Source organism: Telmatherina bonti (assembly GCF_933228915.1).
Source record: "Telmatherina bonti genome assembly, chromosome: 23".
In the NCBI taxonomy this organism is placed as follows: Eukaryota; Metazoa; Chordata; class Actinopteri; order Atheriniformes; family Telmatherinidae; genus Telmatherina; species Telmatherina bonti.
Window position 1 is genome coordinate 19,801,664 of NC_136632.1, and position 22,997 is coordinate 19,824,660.

A 22,997-nucleotide genomic window follows, 5' to 3' on the forward strand; every position below is an offset into this window, starting at 1 on the left:
TTTCTCTTTATTTTTCAGTTGACCACCTGGTAAATATGAAGCCAATTTTTACCCTTCCCTTTTTGCTTTTCTTGGGTTTCTACAATGCTAAATCGTTTTAATTTGACCATAAAAAGCATTTCCAAGTTGGTTGATGAAGTGATATATATATATATATATATATATATATATATATATATATATATATATATATATATATATATATATATATATATATATATATATATATATATATATATATATAAAAATATATATATATATATATATATATATATATATATATTTTTTTTTTTTTTTTTTTTTTTTTTTTAAAGAGATGAGATAAAGGGTCAAACAGAACTACAAATGAACAGTATAATACATTTAGTATAAGAAAACATGGAAATTCAGTTCAGAGAAAATATCAGCAGAAACATTCTTCTCACATGATATTCACAAGACAGGAAAAGTTTACCAAATAAAATTTGAAAGGTCAAACAGAGCTGATAAATGAAGTCACTTGATAACATTCATACCAACTACTTAAACTTATCTGTTTACATTTGGAAAGTAGTAAATAGGAAATGGAACACAATAGAAAGTGTTAAAACTACCAGCCAAACACATTAAAGACTGATGACAAAAAATTTCCTAAAAAAGTCTATGCTTGTTTAAGATTCCTACTAGGCTTTTTTTTTTTTTCTTTCTCAATAGCTGCATAATAATTCACACTGCTAAATGTGACAGCATATTTTAATGCCCCTCACTAGTAGATGCCCAGCTGATCCCAGAAGTCACATATATGGTCCCTGGTCCCCACTTGTGCATGTGACCGCACCGTCAGGTTCATGCCGAGCCAGCCGCTTGTGTCAGAGTAGCGCGGCCAAACAGGAAGACGTTGCTCCCGGCAGAAAGTTGTCTGATGAACTCTGGAGGAGGGATCCCCCGTGTGGGCAAATGCACCCCAGTAGCACAGCATTCGATTAGACAGCAGCCTTTCTGGTAGGGACAGGGTGTAGTTGGCCACCGAGGCCGAGTCAAAAAGAAAGGGCAGCTCAGCACCGTGGCACACATGTTGGTAGCAGAAAGTAAGACCTGACCAGATGCGGTGGTCTGAGGCCACATGGTCAAACACATACAACCACACTTGGCTGCCTGCTGCTACACCAGCATGTGCTGACCTCCTGGACGGACACAGGAAGACAAAGTCGGTAACAATCTGGGGAGAGAAGTCAAAAGGGAGGGCACTGATTACACAACTTTTTTTTTTTTTTTTTTTTTCTTTTCCATCTTTCTTTTGAACAAACTTGAATATGTGACAAAACTTAAACCCTGCAGAGCTCAACCCCAAGTGCTCCAGTGTTGGTGACGCCTCGCGTTTTCCTTTTGCACCACTTCCAAGTTAATCATGCAGTGTTTTATGATTCAAGTTAGTAATACTGATACAAACTGTTCGTTTATGACAAATGTAATAAGTGATCCCATGATTTGTAAGCAAATCAAAGACATGCGATTAGCTATCTCAGCATCCAGTTAAAGGATGGGCTCAAAATTAGTTAAACTTAATTTGGTTTAAACTCAAACCTTTCCCAGTCCACTGGCACCAAAATGAGGCAGGCATTTTGTCCAGAGGTGTCTAAAGTAGAAGTCCTGTCCGGTAGTTCTTTCCAACCAGTCACTAAACCATGTGAATTTAACCAGTTAAGCATCCACTGCAGGTAGATAAGCTATGAAAGTGTTAGTGAAAACACCTGTTCTAAATGCACAGGAAAACATGGCAGGACTTCTACTTTATTTTTTACTTCTACTACTACTTTATACACCTCTGATTTTGTCAAATGTACTTGAATGTCCAAACAACCACTGGATAGCTTGTAATGACATTTCCACAGCATTTCACCATTTAATTCAACCAACATTTTGGTTTGTTCTTGAAAGTTCACACAAAATATCTATAAAACTAATGATGTTACAAACTAGTACTGCATCTAAAGCTGCAAGTACGTCACCATATGAAGGCTTCCATGTTGAGCATCAGTAGTGTTGCTAACAAAGGCTAACTAGCATGTTAAAGATAACTTTAGTGGCTCACAGTGACAAAACTGCAATCTTGTTTTATATGATGGCCCTTTTCTTCATTGATTCTCTAAATATTACATATTCCTTCCTCACTTGACTTCATCTGCTTCCTCATCTTGAAAGTTGAGTGTAAAAAATGACTTGCTTTTATTAATTCATTCTTACTCAAAGTGTTTGTTTTTTTACATTTTGATAATGTTATTTGGACCCATGTGGCTTGACATAAATCTATGACAATAATCTATTGAAACTCTACAGTAAATATGTGCAACGACTGCAAAGCATTTGCTTTCTACTCTATGAAGTGCAGAACGTTGACGGTTCTATTCATAACGGAGTGTATTTTGTCTTCTGTTTTGCTTTTGAGAAAAAGGAAACGAGTGAAACTAATTAGCATGACTTTTACAAAGAGATGAGAAAAGGAGCAAAATTTTTATTACCTCCCAACTATAATGAAGTGAAAAAAAAAAAACAAGCGTAATGCTTGTTTTTTTTGCTTGATATTTTTATTTATCTTTGTAAAAGTGTACATATTCCAGATTGCTTTATGGATAGTACCTATTCTATTTTATTATTATTATTTACTTTTTTTTTTTTTTCTCTTACCTACTATTGCTGTTTCTATTTCTTCCTCTGTTGCTGTTCTGAGCTACTGTGACAACAGAATTTCCCTTGTGGATGAATAAAGTCTGTCTAAGTCTAAGTCTAAGTCTAAGTCTAGACCACCTTCTCCTGCCTGTTACCTGGAAACCAGTGAGTCTTTTCCAGCAGAACACAACCTGCACCCACACAGATGCACATCTGACACCGGAACACAAGCAGCCTCACTGTTAAGGCTGTGTTAAGGCACATGGATCCACAAACACACACCTTACCTCTCCCTTCTCTATCCTTCACACTCATGCAAAACCTCATGTATTAATTACAAACAGGTACATACTGTATCTGAACACTGTCAAGTTGGGATGTGATGTTACATAGAACCTGTCCTCCACTGAAGTGGAAGTGGAAGTAGAGCACTTAAAACATTTTTCCTCTCTTCCCCCGAGAAAGTTCCATTTGGTCTGTGTTTATTTTTGGCATGATTCTGTCAGTGTCAGATAATTTGGCATGTGCATCGTCTCTCTCTTCAAGTATGTTCTTTTAGTATGAAGGGATAGCACAAATCTACAGGTACACGCTGACATAAACCAGCACATAGCTATACAGTTATTGCAATAAGCACATATAATATGAGCTGTAATAAAATATATGTGGCTAAAGTTAGCTCACAGAGTTGGTGGCTATGCTAATATATGGTGGCGGTGAATTTACAATCACTCAACCTAGAATGATTATCTAGGTGACCAAAACGTGATGCATAAATTCTGATTCTGATTGCTGTGCTGCAACTAACAGCACAGCAATTTTAGACATGATCCTTTGGAGGAGGATCATGTCTAAAACAGGCAGCGCAGGGGGGCCTGAGAAACACTGAGTTAGAGTCACTATACTGTGTGAGAATAGGCACATTACATATATCACACAAGTATTCAGCATCGTCTCCAAGTGAGATTAACATTTGCCTGCAACTCTCCTCCATTCAACAGAGAAAATAGAACCATGCATAAATCTGTACACTGTTTATAAACGTCCTCATTGATGCACAATGATATGTGATTCACACAGATGGGATATCTTTGTCTTTCATTTAACTATCGGCTCTTGATGATTAATACATAAATTCATGGTTTAGTTCTCTTTACTGGAGAAAGTAGGAATAAATGGAGCATAAACTCACAGTGAAGACATTAGACAATTCTTGCCTAGTGCATTTAGTTACAGAGAGAAAGTGATCAAACTTAACAGTGACTATGAGGCATTAGTAAACTAGTTTCAGTTAAATGCGCTTTTGGCTGAGGTTCGACTTGTAAAAGTAAAAAAAAAAAAAAACACAAGTCACTCTGATAAAGACTCAGAAGCCTGTGACACAAAATACACAAAAAAGAAATATTCGAATATACTTGAGCACCAAAGTTGTATCTTTCTATATGAACCTCTGTGCCAACAAGCACTAATAATTCCTGCGGTGAAACTTTGTTTTTTGTTTTTTTTAAAGTATGTGTGTTATAGCTACTCAGTAAGTATGGTATAGTAAATTAAAGATTACAGCTCCACTGTTCATATAGTGCATGAGTGATGTTTTCAGTAGGAAAGAGAATATTTGGAATAATATTGTTCCGGTTGCTTACAGAGATAATTGTGCTTGTTCAATGCATGGAAAATGCACATACAGGGGATTAAAACTGAGCTCCCGACATCAGCTTACTCTCCCCATTGCTGCTCCTGGAGTAATGTCATTTAAACATTTACAGGAAGGGAAAGTATAATGGCTCTAGCTCTGGCTGTGACTGCACAATGTCGCGACTACACAGCAAACTGTGGCTGAATACTAAAAATGTCTAGCAGTACCACCAACTGACTGCCTGTGGGTCCCTACGGCCACCACACTGTGCAGCACATTGAAAATTTCACAGTAAATCTGCAGGAAACTTTCTTCCTCTGCTGTGTCGTCATCCAAAAGTCCACCTTTCTATTTTTCCAGTTTTAGGAACTCAAAACCTGGTGGTACAAACACTTTGGCTATCAGAATAAATAAGAAGACCAAAGAGGAATGCAACTATGAAGCTGACATGTCATTTGTTTACAAAAATAATTATTAATTGATGTGCTCAGGCCTCTGTAGGAATTCAACATGCAGGTTTAAGATAGAAGTCGTGTATTTTTCAGTAACATGACAAAGCCATTTCCATTCCGACTCTCATTGTTGCAGTTTAAGAGAGAAGATTAACAACCAACACGCAGGACGGTTTCATATTCAGAGACAGATCCCCTCCATATAGCTCACAATAAGAATTTAATAATGCAAACACAGTTGCTGTATCCTGGAAAATTTAATTAAAGTGTGATTGAGCCTTCAAAAACCAGTTGTCCACTGGTGTTGATATCAAAATTGATCACAGAACTCCAAATCAGCCTCTGCTCCACAGTTACCAGAATGTTGTATCTTTTCTTAACTATAAATCCAGCCACAAACTAGTTTTATAGTAAAATAACTATAAAATTACTATTTTTTGTTCCTGTGTTGTTGCACAATTTATGTTTAAGTCTAAATAAATACAAAAAGCAAAAACATTACTGATTTGCTGATCATGACTGCTAATTAGACAGAGGTTGGAGGGGGCATAAAAGTGTATTTGCTATACATGAGGGTGATTATGATGCATGATGTGCAAACTGAGGTATGGTCCCTAGATTTATCTTCCAGTTTGCTTGGTAATACCGAGGCTTGTGATGCAGTTTTTGCCTAACATGCTCTACATAAGCGAGCTTAGTATTCTAATGATATTCACCCTGCAGCGTAAAAATATATAAAATCATGATGATTTTATTATTGGAGGCACAAATATCTGAACATTTCTCAAATATTCCATTTTGTACAGACAAGAGTTTACAAACCCATCAGCTGTGAGACCCACTGAAAATATCAACGGGCTAGTTTAAATGTTAACTGTACATGTAATTTTAATACATGGATTTCTTTTCATAAACCGTATTGGCTGCACACAAACTCAGGAGTTGATAAAGCAAGCATGCTTGCAGTGAGATGTTTAGGTTTTAATGGAAACCGACAACCACAACTACATTCGCCACTCCACTGATAACTCTGTCTGTTGTTTGGTATTATGGATAGTTTTATGGATGTTGCTGCTCTGAAAACAGCTCCAGGTTGACAATTAAACTAGACAAGAGAAATAAAAAATAAAACAGGGGATAAAAGATGCTATAACACCTTGATTAACTGAGGGGAACTGCAAAGTCAAACGATAATTAGTTAGATCGTCACCTTTTACACTGCATAACGAAACAAAAACACTGGGAGGACCACCTTTATGACCCGGATTCAGGTACAAAGTTTAACCTTTCAAACCTGAACAGCACAAACATTACATCTACATGATCAAGAGGAACTAATATAAGTTTTAAGAAATACTGATATACAGGTACAAAGTTAGCAAAACCTTTGTTCTGAATGATTTTATAACTATTTGGAGGCTGTATAGAAACTTTATTACATTGTCCTGAATAGGTGGAAAGTAACTTATTTCATGTACTCACATTACTGTAATCTGCGATGGACTGGCGAGCTGTCCAGGGTGTACCTTGCCTGTCGCCCAAAGCCAGCTGGGATAGGCTCCAGCTTCCCCGCGACCCGGAATTGGATTAAGCGGTTCAGAAAATGAATGAATGAATGACATTACTGTAATTGAGTAGTTTTTGTGAGTAATTTGTAATTCTTTTACATTTTTCACATTTTAGTTTTTATAATGGGGAATGTTCCTGTTTACTCACTGCATTTTGATCCAAGTATTTTACTTCACTGCATTAGAAAGCTAGTGAGCCCCTAAGGGGACATTGAAGATTAAAAAAATAACAATACTTTCTTGTGCGCACAAGAAACCATTGTTAATTTTTTTTAATCTTCATGACCCCTTAGGGACTCCGTAGAAAGCTCCCATGTTACTGAGTAAAATTGACAAAAAACAAAACAAAACATCAGTCTAAACAGGCATCATGCCAAACGTCACGGATTGTCCATCTCTGCTGCTAACCTTAGGTCACATTCCACGCCCACTATAAGGAAACTGCCTGGACGTGAGGGGTTCATGTGAGCATAATTCTCACTGATTAACTGTTTTGAAATTGATTAAAAACCGTGTTGGATTGGATTTATGACTTGTCTTTATTTATATCAGGTTATTGAGAGTAACGAAGTAACTTCCCTCAAAGTAAATTTTAAATTTAGTACTTCTTTATTTTTACTCAAGTAGATTTTTAAACGGGTACTTAATGTGTTTTATATCTCTCACTCAGTCGGTGCTTCTTTCTCTGGCAGCTCTTCTTTTTTTTTTATTACTTTTCAGTGCTTTCTTAGCTTATTCCTCACTTGGCTGCAGATGTTTGTGAAAAACAAACAAACAAACAAAATAAAGGTTCTTTTTAATGGACTGTATTTTAGTATGGCAAACTCCTTAATTCTCCCATGCAGATATCAGCTGGGAAAAACACTGTTTTCAGTCAAGTAATGAGATGCTGGAGTTGCAGCTCCCACTGCAGGCAGAAAGACTGAACAGCACACGCTTGAAGAAACAACAAGCAGATAATATCTGGGATTCCCATTGTCATTCCAAATTTTAATACAAAATAACACTTTTCTCTTAAGTTCGAGCTTTAGTTCGAGCAGCTTTTTTCTAAATCGATTGTGGTTATTCATCAGAATATTCATCAGAAGCTGGAGACGCAGGCACAGTCCACATCAGCCCTGGTCACACACCAAGCTAAGGTTGAGTGGGACATCGATCTACACATGAAGGCCTGAATTGGACAGCCACTCTAAGACTGGTTATTGATGCATATGTGCATGAGGGTGGGTTTGGCGGACTGTGACGAAGGGTTCACTTCGCAGTCTTTGAGAGGTTTGAAAGGAAAACTCTTCAAATGCAGGTTATAATGTAAATGCTGCCCATTTTTCATTTTGACATAATCTACCGATTCTTTTTCAAACCTCAAGTCAAGACATCTGCAGAGATTTGAAAAACATTTGCAATTAAATTAATTTATAATTATTAACATTACTGACCAAATGTAAATTGACTGACAGTTTTATGAAAAGAGAACAATGATGACACCACATCTAATAGAAGAATATGAATCATGTTAATTGATTTTTTATGTCATGCATCCTGCTGTCAACTACTATTTTTGGTTCAAAAGCATCTTGTCTTCACTAGCTTTGTATTGTACAGTCAAATGAAAGGTATATTAGCCTTTAAATGTCATGGTTTTTGTCTGTGGATACTTTTTCCCAGCAGTCTCTGAAGGCATCCTCCTGACTGCAGATTCCTTCTGCCTGTTGCGCTCTGTATTTAAGCAACAAGCCCAGGACTGCTGATTGCCAGAATTCTCTGCTTGTCTCCAGCCTAGTTAAATAAAAAAAACCTTTTCCCTGTTGCAACCTTCCCCTTTATTTCCTGAGCTTCAAGTTCCCACCTGCCCCAGCTAAGGTGTTTGGATCTTGGACCGTATTTGGATTTCAGATACTGGACCAACCCTGACTCATCTCTGGTGAGAAGATGTTTTATCCCTCCTGGAATCTGTTTGCCACCCACCTAACTCTCCTATCCCCTTCAGCCGCATCTACTGTGGATATCCGCTTGGAGGACTCTCTCACATTCACAGCAGAACCTGCTGCCTGCCACCCAGTCTCCAGTCAGACTTAATAAATCTTTTACTGGATCCTGAGGTATTCTGACTATTCATTGCTTCCATCCTCTGAGCCGTTTCATGATAAAAACATAGAAAAGCTTAACCTCATGTCTTAAAATGAGGTAAATACACATTCAGATTAACAGCAGCACATTACATATTGCATCATGTAATAATTTAAGCCATGAAAAACTAAATACACCCTTTTTACTTCCACTGGAACCATGAATGCCAGTAGTAGCCAGATGCTGCTCATCAAGTTACTTTAATCTATTGATCATAGGAAGTATGAGCACCTTGAATACAACTCTGGAGCATTGAGGTGTACAATGCCAAGGAGAAAAGACATCAGTAGAGATCTATGACAAGCTATTTCTGCTGTCCTGGCAGGGTTTATAAGGTTTTTTTCCAAATAATCTTCAGTCTAAGAAATGAAAACATTTAAAGCTGTTTCTAAATGTTAAAATGATCAGGTTGACCTCAGAATGACAGCAACCTATGGCAATTTTTCTGAGTAAGAAAGTTTATCTGCAAGTTCTTCCGGGGGTAAGAACATGCAATGCTCTGACAAATTCCATAAAACCCCAAAGCTACATCTAAGACTTCACAGGTCTGTTAGTATGTCAAAGTTCCTGCCAGTACAGTGAGAAAGACTGCAAGGCTTGTGTGAAAGTGTAGTCAGGAGAAAGTCACCTCTTTCTGAAAAGAACATGGCAGCACAGCTATGATTTACAAAAGTTGCATCTAAATAAATGGCAGAGAAGTATAGACAGAAGACCGAAGTTGAGATGTTTGCGGTTTCCTGATGTGTTGCACATTTTGGAAGATCTGTGATGGACTATGCTGAGCAACTAGCACACAGACGCTGGACCGTGACTGGATGCCAGTCTAGCCCAAACTGGAAGGCTGGTTGCGGTTCTGGAGCTCAACAGTTGGTGGGAAACATCGTGGAGAAGCTGTTGCTCGGTTTTGATGGAAACTGACCGACAATTCGTCTGTTTCAGAGCCTAGTTGAGACCACTAAGGACTCAAAGCTGAGCCAAACGAAGCTTAGCTTGACCCAAAACAAAAGCTGTTATCTGGATCTGGCTCCCTGACTGGCCTTGGGCTGCCTGGTTATCAAATCTCCTGGAATGAAATGCTGTCTGGCGCTCAGCCCCCCTCCCAACCCCCCTCCCTCTCTCAGGCCTGTGGAACTAAACAGAACTCCGCTCTCAGGGCTGCATTTACATCAGGTAGCAGAGATGAACTGGGGAAAGTTCACAGACTCACACACTGAACGCACACACTCACACTCACTGTTACAGACACACACTCCTATATTTCACTGCCTTCTCCAGACCTCGCCCCTCCCTCCACTCACAGACACATGGACACGCTGCTTGGCTGGTTGCGACCTCACTTGGCTGTCTGGGAGACCCCACCCACCCCCCCTCCCATATTGTGTGTTGTCTATTGTCTGAATTTGTGCTTATGGGTGTATGAGGTGTTTTTTTTTTTTTTTTTGTCTCTCCAGACTGCTCCCCACTGGGCACAGACTGGTGGTACTTGTTTTTTGCCCTCCACCCTCCACCATAATGTACTTCTGTTCTCATCTGTTAAAGGCGGCGCCGGATGAAGCCGGCTGCGGGGCCTCAGTGAGTGATCTGTTCTGTGACCTGTGTTTTCAATGTTCTGTCTGTCTGTAAAAAAAAAAAAAAAACTTGGACAGGTTGTTTCTGGAGCCTTGAATTTCCCCTCTTGGATGAGTAAAGTATCTTTGATTTGATTTGCTCATATTCAGCACCACACATGGTGAAAACCAAACACAGCAAATGATCACATAAACACTTCCAGACTGTCAAACTAAACAAATAATAGTGTCATTTTTTTCACACGACTGCTTCAGTCTCCAAAAAGCTTCATCTTAAAATGGAAATTGCTCATTTTATGATATCAAGAACAAAGAGGTCATTACTGGATCCATGTTTTGTAGCTTTATTCAGGACCCTGGAGAATACTTCTAACTTCCACACATACTTGCATAGATAGCCACAAATACTTGGATTGTCATGCACACCAGTGCTCATTTTAGAGGGGCATTGCACCAAGTTTGTCTCACCTGAGCAAGCATGTTCCTGCGGTCAGCATCTCTGTACAGCGGCAGATATTTGTGTAGGATCCGCAGAGAGTGTTGTTTAAAGATGGCGGTGATATACACAGTGCACTCTACAGCAGAGACTGGCTTGTTGAAGACCCCGTAGACAAAAAGCACCCCTTCCTCTGAGGTTGTACCTGAATGAGAGGAAACAGTCTAAAAAAAACACAAATATTTGTATGTAGCCTGTAGCCTTGTTGTGATTCATTTGTCTTCCGTGTGTGTAATTGTTTCTGGGTTTAGAGAGCCCCTCCACGCAGCGAACACTGCCCTCAGCTTTTTCTGTAATCTGGGAATTCTAACATCAAATTGTCTCATAATGAGGACCTGCGGGAGCCCAAAAGAAAGCAGGAATTCAGATCTACAGTGAAAAGAAAAGGAAAACACAATGCCATCCCTTTTCACTGTCTATGTTTCTGATTTGCTGTGTTTCTTACCCAGCAGAATGGCCTTTTCTTTCTGCCAGTGTCCCGTCTGGAAGGCAGTGATAGCCTGCTCTTTGATCAGCTCTCCGTCAATAAATGGACCCCAAGTCTCAAAAACCTCCAGGAACCTGAACGGGTTCACAATCTTAGAACCTGGGATGGACAGAAACACCACAATGAAAATGCAGTCTAGATTTAAAATAACGGGAGGTGAGGTGAGTAAAAGCAAAAGGAAGAACCACTTTACTTTTCCTAGTTAATGCTGTAAAAGTAAAATACTGTGAGATTCAACTGTCGTATCTAAAATGTGTTTAGCTTCCTTTCCCCTGATTTCAGCACCAGAGAGTGAGCTCAGGCAACCAGAAAAAAGTGCTTCTGAGGACAGAATCACAGAATTAGAAACACAGATCAATAACTCTGTCAACCATAGATTTATTACAACAATGCTTTGCTGTATGGCGGAGAAATCCTTTTAATTTCACCTTTCGGAACTCATTGCTCTACTTTCATAATTTCTTTTCTTCCAGTATCTCATGATAAATATAATCTTTTTGCAGAGGAACATACTATATCCTTCCTTCTTATGTAAGTGTGTGGGCAGCCATGAGTGTTTGCTCTAAATTCAGGGATTGTGGCGCCCTACTTGTTTTCATCTGTGCAGCCAGGACAGCCTGTGGAGTGAGAGACAGCAGGCAGACGAAGTTGCTCACAGAACAGTTGGTCTGTTTAGCAAAGTTTTTTCCCAGCTTTAGGGCATCATGCCTTAGAAAGAGATGCAGAAAAATCAAATTACTGATCAGTTCAATGTTATTTGGAAGCAGGACCAAAACGCTCCTGTGCCGAACACAGCATGAAAATACACGGCCATCTGATTAATGAAGGATCTTGACAGCTAGCAGTTTTATTTGTAACTCCTGCCGAGCCAAGCTGTCGGTTCCTCACCTGGTTTTCAGTGGGATGGAGAAAGGCAGGCTCTGCAGGACAGCTTGTTTAAACAGAGGTTTACTGCTCTGGATCATCAGGTGAAGACTCACAGACTGAGCGCCAGCACTCTCTCCAAATATTGTCACCTGCCGACAGGAGTCAGAAAGTCTTTAAATGAGCAACTAGCATTAAAAAAATAGATAAGTGCACCAAATGACAAGCATATCTAGAGATAATAAGTTAGGTAATAGTGAGCTTGCCTTGCTAGGATCACCTCCAAACACAGCAATGTTCTGCTGAACCCAAAGGAGAGCCGCCTGCTGGTCCAGTATCCCATAATTCCCTGTAGATGAGGTGTGGGGATCTTTGCCCGACACGAGGAATCCAAATGCGCCTTCAACCATGCATCAGTTCACATGATCAGCAGGACATAATTAGCTCAGGCACGACATTCATTTCCTCTGCGTTACAAATTATCATTCACATGTCACTGCCCTTGTTTTCAGTCCTGCAGTAAAGCCATTTAATTTAATAGCACACACAAATCATCCGGATTACTGTCAAACACACACCCACCCACACACACACACACACACACTTATTCCACAGGATTCCTGCTTGTTGACGTCCCCTAAGCCAATTCCAGTGTTAATGTTCATCCTGGTTTCCACCTTGCAAGCAAAACACAGCTTATCATGACACAAATGTGAAAGTAATGCCAAATAAAGCAGCGGCTGCCCAGTTTCTAGTGCTAATACACTGCGTTTTACAGTAAAATACCACGTAACTTACTTACCAAGTCGGTATTCCACATTCACAACAACAGTATGGGTGAAGTTACTGATGAAGCGTCCATCATGCATGGGCTTGGAGGCAGAACCGGCTATAAAGTTCCCACCGTGTACCCACACCATGACAGGCATGGGGGTCCGCAGAGGAGAACTGAAGTTCACATCTCGAGGGACAAAGATGTTAAGGTACAGACAGTCTTCACTGACCTTTTTAAGACACAAAGAGGTCAATCAGACTTTGTTTCCTGAAAGTCTGTTTGGTTTTATATAATTATTAGAATAAAAAGCCCGTAATTTTTATTTTAGAAAAGGTAGAAAACATTTATTTTTTAATCTTTAAAGTCTACTATGTAAACTGAAGCATTTATCAAATGAAGACACAATTTGTGTGTCTTGTCAATTCCTGTTGAGTTTAATGATTCACAACAGTGAACTTTCTAAGGTCAGGCTGTGTGTGGACTTCATTTAGTTTTACTATTGTTAGTAGTGTCGTTGGCACCTGCTTTTGTGTTTTATGAGAGTAGAGAAAAGTGGAAAAGCTAAATTTCTAGGGAAAGGTCTACGGATACATGGATTTAACCCATACGAACCCAGCGTGACATATATGGCACATACAGTTTCTGAGACATTTGGCATCACTTTGTGGTACAAACTTTGTTCAATATCCTGTGGAAGACTATCTGATTTCTGTCTAATTTTTTTTTATTTCTCCCCTTAATAGACACCAGAAAGCAGATTATACTACAAGAATTTTGATATGGTAATAAATAATAAATAAAAAATAAATAAATAAACGTGGCACTCTTTCATTTTAAATTTTGTTAAAGTGACAAATTAAGACCTCATATAAAAATATTTTAGATTTATCTTCAATTAATATTTATCTTACCATTTTTTCATGGTTTGGGTCTTTATGGGTTAAATAGTTTTGAATAACAATATAATAGTAATAATAATAATAATAATAATAATAATTATTATTATTATTATTATTATTATTATTATTATTATTATTATTATTATTATAAGTAGCAACATAAATATTACAGAAAGATAAAAAGCAAATACCAGGAACGTACAATGATTTGCCAAACTGGATGCAAACACACACACACACACACACACACACACACACACACACACGCACACACACACACACACACACACACACACACAAGATGAGAAAATGCTATTCGGAATTAAATTCCTCCATTAAATTAATTAGTTTTGATTTCATCTCAGCACAATTTCACTCATATGAGTTCGTTCTAGCAGTTATGTAGTCCCACATCAGTCTCATTTATGGGCCTATCTTCATCACACTCACAAAACAACACTGGTTGTATTGACTTAAGCGCTATTGTTTAAAGGTGGAGTATGTAGGATTTTCAATATTTAAAAAAAAAAACAAAAAACTAAAAAATAACTACAATCATAATTATGTAGTTTGTTTTTTTTAACATGTAGGTTCCAGTCTGTCCATATTTGATGTGTTATTAAATTACAAGTTTAATTAATGACAAAGACCCTTCTTAAATGTTTGCCTTCCAGTAAAAAAAAAATGTGCGTTTTGTCATTTGTCATTTATTAAACTTGTAATTTAATAACGCATCAAATATGAACAGACTGGAACTTACATGTTCAAAAAACTTTCTAATGATGATTGTAGTTATTTCATTAGTAAATTTACTTTGAAAATTTACCTTTAAAGAAATACAATGTCATATTTTAATTCTTAATTTTCGAAAGTATTTTTTTGTTTTTCTGAGTTGCACATCATTAAACTATGTCCAAGGAAGAACAAACCATTCTTGGCGGAAATAATCACACATTTCAAAATAATTTAGGTGATTAAATGTATTTGACAAAATCTAAATCTAATGGAAGCTGCTCTCAACACACACAAGAGAAAAAACGTGACAAAGGAAAAGTTTTCAAGCTAGTCAAAACTAGCTAAACCTTATGCTAAGTCACAGTCCTGTGGCAGTTCTAGCAAGTAAACGTACACTCCTGTTAACTAAAGCAGTTCTTTAAGATAGTTGTACATTTCTTACAGTTTTAAAAGCTTTGCATTTCAATAGTTTTTCTTGGTTTGAATTGAAAGATTAAGTTTGTGTCTAAAACTGAAAGCTAAAATTTCTAATGCAAAATGACCACAAGGCTCACATCTAATTGGCATTTGCAATTAGCTTTACAATTTTTCTACACTGAACACCAAGCTCAATACACATTTGTGACAAAAAAAGCAAAATAAAACTCCATGTTTAGTAAGAGTTGAACTGCTATTTAAGACGATACTGTACAGCTCTATGCACTGTCGAGAAACAGGTCTTGCTATTCCAATACACTTTCCTTTAAGGAGAAAAAGGTCCTCTAATAACTGCTCACATTTCCTTGTGTTCTGAATATGATGGTGTTCATTTTGTAATAGCACCAATTGAACTGTTCTGGTTTTAGTCAGCATTGATAGAAACATCCTTTTCTACAATCTAGTTTACACTGTTGGCGCTGATCATTTTGACTTGTCTGACTTTTTTTATTTGCAGAAAAAAATCGCAAAACAAACTACTTCCCATGTCTTATGTATCCATTTAAACACCTCTAGCCTAAAGCCCTTATTGATGACTTGGCCAAACTGATATTTAAGTTTAAAAGCTTAAAAGAAAAAGAGACAGTCTCATGGTGCATTCAATTTGAACTCAGAAGTTAGATGGTTGAGTGTTATAGTGCATCTATGTACCCTTGTTCTAGAAAACACAGTGATGCCCTACTTTTAATAAATAATGTTGATGGCACAGTTATCTTTCCCATCAGGCAAGAATTATCTGTAAAACGGTTTCACTTTTTTTTTTTTTTTTAATCAAAACGATAAACAAGAAAATAAACCATTTACTTTTGACTTTTCTTGATGGATGGCTTGATGGATAAAAACAGGGATGAAATGCAACAGTACGCTGACCAGTCACTGTAACAAGCAGCCATTTCACTAAATGTGCCGTGGTTGACATTTTTTAACAAATGCCAAACATGTTTTTGTTTCTTTCAGCAGTCACAAACATTTCCCAGTCTAAGATATTTCGTGGTGGAGGATAAATTCAGCTGCTGTGAGAGCAAAAGAGAATAAACAGAAGATTTGGTATTATCCCCGTTAGTATTTCATAGCGTTTATTTTTGTCATTCTACAAGACTGGCCACAGTTCTGTAGAGATCTACACTCTCCCAATTGGATCTTGAATGTTCCCTCACATGAAAATACACCACTTTATGCTGATTTTACTAAAACACTTGAGTGTAAATAAGTACAAAATTTTCATGTTCCTTACCATCTTAGGACACTCCTCTGTTATAGGTCCACTACAGGCCTGCATGCATGCAGCCCGGGGGAAGGAGGCATCATAAACCCCCTGCCAAGGGCTCAGTGGTCTGGGGGGCTTCCAGCGGTAAGCCCCAACAGGGGGTTCTGCATATGGTATTCCATAGAAAATATGGGCCTTATCCACAGTAATCCCCTTGATCAGGCCATTTTTGGTAAACACCATGGGTCTAAAAGGTTCATTTTTACCCTGGTGAACTGCTTTGTCCTTTCTTGTCTGTGTGAAAGTGAGGTCCTCTGGGTGTCTCAGCTCCTTGAGGGAGTTTATCTCAAAACCTCTGGAGGTGATGAACGGCTCAGCTCTCACAGGCAATCCACGGTAGATATTTCCCAGAAAGCTGACAAGGTCGATTTCATCATCATTTCCCGTCACCTCTCCAGAGGAAAGCACTAAAGTTATTGTGCTCAGAAGCAGCAGACACCGCCAGCGCTCCATACTGTGCCACCGTTCTCTTATACTTTCCAATACCCTGCTGCTTAGATTCTGATTTGACTTGAATAATGGACTGGCTTAGGTAAGGGCGTTGCAGGAAACATAATCGTGCAGCTTCAAACTCTTCACAGGCTGTGCATGACTTCAATTTGGCTGCTTGAGATTCATTAAACAAAAGCTGCTCTGTTTGACTACAGAATGCTGTTCTGTAGACTCTGAACAGCTGGACAAAGACACTATGAACAAGAACCACTAATGGAAGACAAGTTGTCTGTCCTTTGCTTAATATGGGATAATCAAAGCCACACATACAAAGTAATTGGGGTGAGGTCATGCAGCAGCGTTCATGGAGGAAAAAGAATTATTTTACACTTTTTTTTCACCATTCAAGTCTATTAATCACTAATATTCAATTTGAAAAGATACCTGTAATTGATGGGGTTCTTTAGTGCACATTTACATAAAAATTGTAAAAAGGTGTTACAGTGCCATCTGCAGGTCTACCGCGCCACTACAGTCAAGTCTGACAGGTTATGATGGGATTCACCTCATCACGCCTTTCTTGCTTTCAGCTGAAATTGTTGCTTTTTCATGAAAAGGATTATTCATCAGTCTTTATTTAAGAAGGTATTAGATTTGGTTCGAAGTTTATAAACATTGTTATTATTATTATTATTATTATTATTATTATTATTATTATTATTATTATTATTATTATTATTATTATTATTATTATTATTATTTGTCTGTCTATTGTCCCCAACTATCACGTATGTATAATATAAGAAAAAAAGATAAACGGTCTACATGCAAAAATAATAAGTCACTGATACATGGTGTTAATAGCAGGAACAAGGCTATAATCACGACAACTTCCCATGTTTGGAAGAGTTAGGCTACAAATAAAACATAAACAGAATAGTTTTTTAAAACTATTTTTTGTTGAAGTTATTTGAAATTATTTGAAGCAATGCAGTGTTAGAATTTGAACATGTGTGCTGCAGTTTAATGCAAAACAAAGTAGCTGATCCTTTTTAGAAGTCGCAGGACGTGATATTTTACACTTAGTGGCTCCACGACATGCATAAAAGGTGATTCCACTGCATTTGGGAGATCCTGACCACATCTGTCCTGTTAGCATCATGACAGATGTTTTTATCCTCTTGATACTTTCATACCTTCATTCAGTTAAGAGGATAGTGATGAGGGATGTGAATTTTCGAAAATGGGAGGACTGGAATAGCCATTTATGCATATCACGTATCAGAAGCTCACTTCGACGTTTTTGACAGACACAGGTGACGCATGACGTCACGCACACCTGACACTTATTAGCAGCTTGCGGATCCCTGCTCGGCCTTCGCGTTGATAAACACTTTCCTTTGCTGGAATAAAACGAAAGAAAGGATAGAAGAAGAAATATGTAAGAGAAAGTTATTTATAGCTTGTTTTTAATCGCATGTTTCAGCGTAATTATGAACTTTTTCTTTTTTTCAAATATTTTCAGGAACTCCGTAGAATATTCGCTTGTCTTTTTCATATTAGTGCCTCATTCGTTTGGTGAGTAAAGTATTAGCCTCTATATGTACTGCTGCTGAAGTTGCAGCAGAATTCGCTTTTATTTGTTATATTTACTCTGATTTTTGCCCCTTCAGGACGCTGCTTTGATATGTCCTTCTCAATATGCTGGTTGGGCACGGAGGAGTTTCTCGACAGGTAAACACGTTTTGTGTCTTAGTGGGGCTTATTTGAGTAAGGAAAAGCTCAATTCTGCGCTTCTAGTTTGCTTAAATAGTAAATTAGATTTGGTTTCCACTATTGGAAGACTAAAAACTGTTTGAGCCTAAGATTTCGTCTCCCATCTTTCCCATTCTACTCTAACTTTCAACTTTTTTTATTTTGTTTTTATTTTCAATCAATTTAATAATGTTTTTATTTTTATTTAGCTCTCTGTTCTCTCTAAAACTTCTTTTCCCAGCACACTGGTCCAAGCAAACGCTCATGTCTGTTCCAGCATTAGTCTTTTTTATTTTTCAATTCTACTTGACTACATAAGAGAAAACCACTGAACACAATTATCAATCTGCTTGTGTAAAAGTTGTGAATTGTGCTTTATTTCTCTCTATAAACCAGAAACGGGGCTAAGGGACTTAATTTAACATGTGCGAACATGAATGTAAATACAATATAAGGCAAAGATGGTGTACAGTTCTAACAAACCTCAAGTCAATAACATTAGGTTCTTTAATTTCCATCCTATTTCGCATGATTTCTTATACATCTTTAACAGTCTTTGAAGCATCTTGAAGAATTTTCCAAAGCTTTTATTTGGTTGTTGACTGATTTATTTGTTCAGTTCTGTGATCCCACACTGCTACAGGATGTTGTGATTAGGCTTTAGGGAGGATTCATCTCTCAATAAAACTTATTGGCATCGATTTTCAGTCCAGTTCTTGTCATTTGGCATACTCCACCCTTCTCTTCCTGTTTTTCTTCTTTAAGAATGACTTATTGACATCCACCCTTCCATAGAGACCATTTGTGATGAAGCTTCAGTGAACTGTTGTTGGATTAACTAAAGGGCTAAATGCATCTCTCATGTCCTGTGTCAGGATTTTTATGCACTTTTCTAAAACATTTCAAGGCGAGGTCCAAACAGAAGCTCAGAGGGGATACCTTTTTCTGTTGCTGGTCCAACACTGTGGAATGAGCTTCCCCTCCAGATTAGACAAGTCTCCTAATTGTCCATTTTTAACTCATCTTGAAACCCATTTTTATTCCTTGGCCTTGAAACCCAACGTAAGACAGTTTCCGGTCAGTGGGCTTTAGTTTATTTTTATTATTGGTTTTATTTACTATTTATTCAGTTTGTTTTATTGTTCTAATTCCGTATTTCTTGTATGACCTGTTGTTTTATTGTGTTATTTGCATTTGAACTGTTTTATTCTGTTTTTATTTTGGCTGATTGTGTACAGCACTTTTTTTCAACTCTGGTTGTTTTAAAGGGCTTTATGAATAAAGTTGAGTTGAGCAGTTCTTCGTAAATCATATTGTTGGTGAAAAAACATTTTGTTTCATACATTAAGTGACATTTTTTAAATGTAAAAGCTTGAGGATCGCAACTTGTCTGCACCTTTAGTCGAGAAAATGAAAAATACTGTAGTAGTTTCATGTACATTCATAAAAGTAACTTAACAGAGGAAGCTTAGAAGTTTGTTGACATGACTTGCTGCGGGTGTCGCAGGCCTTAATTATTTTCCATTCTTTCAGGCAAAATGGAAACTTATGGCTCAATGACACATCGTTAAAATTCATCATGAAAGTGGGAAAAATAACCTCCCTTACGGTGTCTCCTATTGTGGATAACAAGTTAGCCCTCCAAAATGGCGACTCCATGCTGAGGTGGACTTTCACCGTCAGCCCGCGTAAGGATGGACCGTGGTGTCACTGCAAGGTATTTCTGTCCTCTGAACCCTCAAATATTGAAATATTCCCATATAATCTCACCAACAGGTACAAAGGTCATAAAAATCACAGGCCGACAGAAGCCTTTGGAGCATCCAACAAATGCCACCAAGGTACCAACACGAACCTGCAAACAGTCCCTGTTCCTGCATAGCTCGACTGCTAACATGATCCAGCTTTTCTTCAGGATTTTATGGCGATGTTGAGTCCCAGTGAGGTGTTTGCATGTGAAAGTGGCACAACATTCCTCCACCAAGATGAAAACTTCTTTCTTGCGGTTGGTGAGAATCGCTTCTCCAGTCAAGGCTGTAAAATGTACTTTCATTCGTTGTGTTGTTGATGTTTAAACAAGAAGACCTGATAACTTGAAGACCATGTGAGAGAATACCAAACTGCAGCCAATTAGCTTCGCCTGACGACTGAAAATGTAGGACAAAGGCTCGCTCTTTACCATTAGGATGGCATTGAAGATCAGTTCAGCCAGTATTTGACCAGAGTTGATATTAGCATAGTAGTGGATTTTCTCAAAATATTGAGTTTGATCATCTATCACTTATGTTGCTATACCCACAGAAAATGATCAGTGCAATGAGCGGAGTGAGCAGAAAACTAAGGTTGAACAAATTAAGTGAAACTTTCCTCCTAGGACACACGTTGCGCCTCCCTGTCAAGCTGGAGTCAAGGAGTCCCTCCATGTTGCTGGTGTCATGGGTGGAGAATTATTCATATGTCATCAACACCCACATCACCAGGCTGTACCACATAGAAATGGGATCTTACAACATTGTCAGTGTGGACGAAACCACACTGAACCACCACCGCTTCTCTGCTTTGGAACCCTGCAGCCACTATGTGGTTTGTCTGGAGATTGCAGACACTCACACCCTCACTTGTCTCTCTACTATAACAGGTATGAACATATGTTTTTTTTTTTTTGTTGGTTTTTTTTTTTGTTTTTTTTAATTGTCTGATTATAACATTTAAAAACCATTATATAAAAATTTGCATTACAAAGATTTCACGCTCCGTTTTGGTCTAATTAGCTGAGATTTTAAAGCTTTACTACTGAACCTTTGGCAGATTTTTTTCTCACTTTGGCAACTTTTAAGATGGCTAATTCCTAATTTATCTTACATACTGTCTCTTCTGTGAGCTACACAGCAAGAAAAGGTTTGTTCTATGTTGATTCTTAATTCTTGCTCTGCCCTTTTCTTTCTTTCTCTAATGTCCTTTTGGGTTTCTTTACTGAATCAGCAGCATTCGGAAATTCACTGTTGATATCCAGTTACCAGCATGCACCTCAGTGCTAAGAAGTGAAATGCTGCTGTTAGCTGTGTCGGCGTCGGGATGCTGCTTTTGGGAATGACAGCGCTTGAATTGTACATAATGTAACCGTGCCATCACAGCAAGTCATCAGTGCAAAGTTTTAAAGGCATAAAGTTATATAGAGCTACTTTAAGATCTTTTTCTGGAAACTGTGATTTATTTATTGTTTTTTCCCCTTTTGTAATTTAGGAAAACTGACTCTTTTTAAGAAGTAGTTGTTTTTTTTTTTAAGTTTTACTTTTCATAGTTGTCAAATGCACACCAAATCATTTACAAATGACTTGGAAATAAATGGAAAATGTTAAGATTTTAAAGTGGAGATAATGGGCTTGCAAAACCACTAGGATGATTTCTAACCAAGTTTTTAACTTAGAAAACTTTTCCTACCAGATCCAGACGTTCCAAAGGATTTTGAAATCACATCTTGGAATAGCAGCAGCATATCGTTGGCCTGGGACTGCCCTACGAACCTGAAGTATTCCCTTTTCCTCCTCACCATCTTCTACCTCAACGGTACAGACCACGTCACAGAGGAGGTGGAGCTGTGGCTCACAGATGACCGCTTTGCATTCCACTTGTCTGACTTGCAGCCCTGCACGAGGGTGAAGTTTGGCCTGCAGACAGTCTGCCAGGCAGGGTTAGAGTCCCGCCACAGCAAGATGATCCTGATAGATGGAAACTCTCGTAAGTCCTGCACTTGCTGATCAAGTTAATCAATTAATATGATCTTTTTAATGTCATCATTCGAGTTTTAGTTGATACAAAAGTTTTTTGTTTTTTTAAAAAAATGCAAAGATGGAATAGTTGAGATTTCTGATATATAATTTTATTTATTTATTTTTTTAATCTTGTCTCCCCAGCCCACTCCGACATCCACTCCTTACAACAAACATTATATGGCCCCAGTCAGTATACCCTCAGCTGGGAGGTGAAGAACACCTCATCTGTCTCCACGTTCAGAGTTTACCACGAGGGGGTGCTGCAGGGCTCCACATTGCTCACCAGCTACACTGTGGTGGGGCTGCTGCCGTGCCAAAAGTACCAGGCCAAAGTGGAGGCAATGTGTGGAGAAAGTGTGCTCATGGATGCCAAGATGGTGACAGCACATACTGGTAAAACAAAATCTGAGCAGCTAATGACACTAAGGGGAGGAGGTGTAGTCATGTTAAGGTGTTTTAAAAGCTCTACTGGTTTGATTACTGGAGGCTTATGAGACATTAGTGTAATTTTTTTGGTGAAATTTGTCTGAAAACCTAAAGAATAAGCAGGTATAGAAAATGGAGAGATGGAAGAGTCAAGCTTTGCTTCCCTAGAAATAATTTAAGGAAGGCCGTCCATCTACTGATCATGTCCTGATTGGACTATCACAACTTCCCTTATCGCGGCTTAGATCAGACATGTCTTTCGGTTGCAGCTGACGTCTGCTGACCGGGAGGAGATGACATAATCACATCATCCTTGTACTTGCCGCTCTTCACTGGCTTTCAATTATTACTTGTTTTTGAAGCTGTAAATGGTTTGGCTCCATCTTGTCAGTCAGAGCTTCTGTGGTGATGTGCTCCAGTTAGATCCATGATGTTTTATAGCTTACGCCCTCCTGGAGGTTCTGTCTGTCAGGCTTGAATCCAGGATTCTCTGCACTGACCTACAAACAAAAATGAGCTCCACATCGATTTAAGCTTTTATGTTTTTGCAATATTGGCAGTGTTATGTATTTTCTATCATGACTATGGATGGAAATTAGCATTTAGCTAAATCT

General features: G+C 38.2%; 1 protein-coding gene across 1 annotated transcript; it reads right to left on the bottom strand.

The window, feature by feature from the left end:
• Positions 1-745: 745 nt before the first annotated feature.
• LOC306773278 (cAMP-regulated D2 protein) lies at positions 746-16,450 on the bottom strand (the record flags this gene model as incomplete). The annotated part of the gene is made up of 8 exons (XM_079263049.1): positions 746-1,198; positions 10,466-10,638; positions 10,939-11,079; positions 11,570-11,688; positions 11,869-11,996; positions 12,111-12,244; positions 12,647-12,848; positions 15,965-16,450. 8 exons carry the CDS (start codon positions 16,448-16,450, stop codon positions 746-748), a joined length of 1,836 nt encoding a protein of 611 aa, XP_079119175.1.
• Between the last annotated feature and the right edge of the window lie 6,547 nt (positions 16,451-22,997).